The sequence below is a fragment of the Aplysia californica genome, unplaced genomic scaffold (assembly GCF_000002075.1).
Source record: "Aplysia californica isolate F4 #8 unplaced genomic scaffold, AplCal3.0 scaffold00011, whole genome shotgun sequence".
NCBI lineage: Eukaryota > Metazoa > Mollusca > Gastropoda > Aplysiida > Aplysiidae > Aplysia > Aplysia californica.
In genome coordinates this window covers 115009-118665 of record NW_004797281.1, presented here as the reverse complement: position 1 = coordinate 118665, position 3657 = coordinate 115009, and the positions used below count along the sequence as shown (strand labels likewise).

The following is a 3657-nucleotide window of genomic DNA, read 5'->3' as shown; positions in this document are numbered from 1 at the left end:
AGAGAGAGAGAGAGAGAGAGAGAGAGAGAGAGAAGAGGGGAGGAGTAAATCTTGCGAGAACTTCCGGGCAAAACAAAATGGCGACCCGCGTAGTTCGGCTCGATTCGAAAAGTGAAATAGCCATAGCATCTTTGTAGACGATCAAATTAGCTTACTTTTGTGCTATAACGTAATCTTTTCATTGGCTTTATCCATTTGATCATCCATATCGATAGAAAGTATTCCGAAATTAGGAAACACAGGTCTTGTTTCACACCGGGTAAGAATAGCAAACGGTGGCAAGTTTCACCCGGGGTGAAAGGTCGATCGTATTTTTATTCTCACCCCGGGTGAGGATAGCCACTTCCTTGGGAAAATAACTGGGCAGATCCAACACGTAACAAAAACCTGGAATAAAAACCACTACAACCAAGGAGTGACAGCTTGAACGAAAACCGCCAAAGTCAACATTTAACAAAACTTCAGCGATAGCCACCAAAATAGACACTCAAAAAGGCTTCAACAAAAAAAAACAACCCCCGCCAGAATTAATACTAAACAAAAGCTTGAACGAAAACGCCAAAATCAAAGAACAAAAACCGCCAAATTAACGCCTAATAAAGCTTGAGCGAAAACCCCAGACACAATTAACACTCAATAAAGCTTGAACGAAAACTGCTCAATCTAGCAACAATGTTGATACTCAAAACGAACAAAACCAAAGGTAGCAAACAAAACACTAAACAATTTTTAAAAAAGCAGACTACGGCGAAGTGGTGGGCACAACATCCAGATGTACTAACTTGGCCATAAAAGCCTCGGCCACTTTCTTAGCCAGGAGAAGTCGCGACAACTGAGTCCGGGCGGTGTCTTCTGTGCTGGGCTCGCTGCTGCATTGTGGAAGGAGGGAGGGAAGGGTGGTGAACAAACACGCGGATGCATAAGCCTGCTAGCTAACACTAGTCGTAAAAAGGGACTACTGGGCGGGAGTGCACAAAGAAGCAGATTGTATCAAGGGAACGGTTCCACTTCCGTTTCCTGCCGTGACGTCACCTGACTATCAGAGCAGACGTCAATGAACACCGCGGCACAACCTTCCATTTCTACAAGTCGCATTCTTGGCACATCTTTTAAAAAAAGCTTCTAGTATTAAAGTGAATAATAATTACTACTATAACACTAAATATAAAAAAGGAAACCAACTACAAAATTACATTAAAAAAGGTTAGATAAAAATATCAACTGGGTGGGCGGTTAGGTAAACATATGAAGGCACTGAACTAGTGGTATAAAAGCTGGTTATTTCTAATCAAAACAAAATGGATAACAAAGCAAACTCGCCTCGACAGCAAAGGACTATAATATATTATATATATATAATAAGCAAAACAAACATTCGCCAGGGATAGTGGGGAGAGGGGAGGGAGGAGAGAGATTGGTCTGTTTTTGAGTTTGTGCTTAATGAAGGGGGATACACACAAGGTTCAATTATCACATGTACAGTTGTAACATACACGGTTTGGATGTGCCCTTCCGACAAATACATGTAACAGAGGAGAGGGAGGGGAGGGAGGAGATGAGGGTGGGGGGGGGCTGTGTTGGCAAGAACTCTACAATTGACACAAATGACAGCGAGTCCTACCCCTAAGTAATTAATTGGACATAACATTAACTTCTCCAAACAAAAAGATAATGGTAAGTGAACTAGTCTACAAAAACAAAATGCTACACAGAGAAAACGGACCTGAATGAAATTAAGATTGGCAGGTAAGCAGGTATGTATCTATCTATATACCCACGACAAAGAAATAATATAATATACCCGACAAGGACAGACGTGAAATGAAGTCTAAATATTATCACAAATGATTTTGTACTAAAGACGTTCTTTTTTCACTATTCCAATCCCCATTCTATTGTAACGCTAATCGAACAAGTAGCTAACCCATCACATCCCTTTTTCAGATACGAACTTACTGAAATCGACATTAATTTTATAATAGTATTAAAAGATGTAAGCGAACCTGGGATGATATTATGTTCACAAGAAGCGAGGATATATCAAGCAAGCGTACACTAGTTTTCAAACTCCCAATTTTGAGGCGTCTATAACCTTTAAAGAAAAAGAAAAGTTCGAAGATACATAAAAAAATATATATATTATTTTAAAAAACAACAACCCAAAAGCATAAAAACCCAATAGTTAAGGTACGTTCTAGCCTCTTGGTGTACCGCGTTCAACTCTAAAACAGCAATTGTTGGTTAATCTATCGGCAGTGCGTGATAGTACAGAGGACTCTTTTAGGAAAACTACTCTAACTCATGTTCCCTTTGGTTCAAATAGCAGCAAGTAGGAGTTCCAAATCCTTAGCGAGGAAAACATATTAACGATAGCGTCTGGACGCCATGCAATTTGCTCAGTTAAAATTGAGAAAACCAAACTAAGACAAAAGAATGACACGCTTTGCAGAAAATAAAGGCAACTATCAGAACATGAATTAGCAGACGCCGTCTTTGTCAGGATGGGTGATAGAGAATCATGTTATGTTCATTATTTTTTAAAGTATAGATGGACACACTTCTCTGAATTACCAAATAAAAGTTGTGAAAAATCAGTCGGTTGTAGATAAAGCAGTTCATAGAGACGAAAGGCGGTTTTGTGATAGGTTGCACTGCTAGAGGTGATTTTCGCTTTAACGTTTGAGTTTGATTAATCTCTTTGTAAGAAGTTTTTTTCATGGAGGTGGGGAAGGGGGGGGGGGGATTAGAAATACATGTACATTAGATTCATTGTAAAATAAAACAGGAAGATAATTTTTAAAAAAAGTAAAATTGCACACAATTTTAAGAAAACTCTTACTAATATGTCGAAACGTAAAACAAAACAAAACAAAACACAATAAGGTAGCAAAGCACCTACCTTGTTTTAGACTCCATCTTCTGACTGCTGCGAGAAAAGAAGAAAAAAGAAAAGAAAAACTGTTAAAACAAAACACGATGTCATATCTTCAGCACATCGAAAAAAACAAACCCAACTCAAAACCAAGCGATAAAAAATACAACAAATATACAGACCAAAGAGAACCCCCCCTCCCCAAAAAACCCCCAACACAAAACAAAAAAAACCAAAAACAAATACAACCCCCCCAAAAAAACAAAAACAAAAAAACCCCCCCAAAACAACAAACAAACCCAAACAAGCTGAAATACAAAGAAAAAGAAAGAAAGAAAAAAGAACAAAATCAAATAATAGCACGTCAAAAGATGTACAGGTGTCGTCTTAATGATAAAAGATACAATTTGTATGATTTGTGGGGGGTTTTCAAATACATGAGTACATTTCAATCCTTGGTCTTTTTATCTGTAACGAAACAATACATGGCAGTGATGGCACGCGGTTTCTAAAGAAATGCCAAACTTCCTTTCTGTCTATGTGACTCGTGACATGCCTGTGTAGTTCCGGTAATAAGCCTGGACATCACGGGGAAATGGTATTAAAATCCACACACGCAACTACACACACAAACACGCACACACACACACGTACAGACACACAGACACACAGACACACACACACACACACACACACACAGATATACAAACACGCACACGCAGAAAAACGCACAGTCACACACATACACAACACAGCACAGACACACACACACAGACACACACACA

General features: G+C 38.9%; 1 protein-coding gene across 1 annotated transcript; it reads right to left on the bottom strand.

Moving 5' to 3' along the window:
* Positions 1–204: 204 nt before the first annotated feature.
* On the bottom strand, positions 205–2926 carry LOC106011991 (myosin-IIIb; the record flags this gene model as incomplete). The annotated part of the gene is given in 2 exon segments (XM_013083470.1): positions 205–869; positions 2900–2926. Coding segments are annotated over 2 exon segments (154 nt in total), but the record flags the coding sequence as incomplete, so codon positions are not given.
* Positions 2927–3657: the final 731 nt, after the last annotated feature.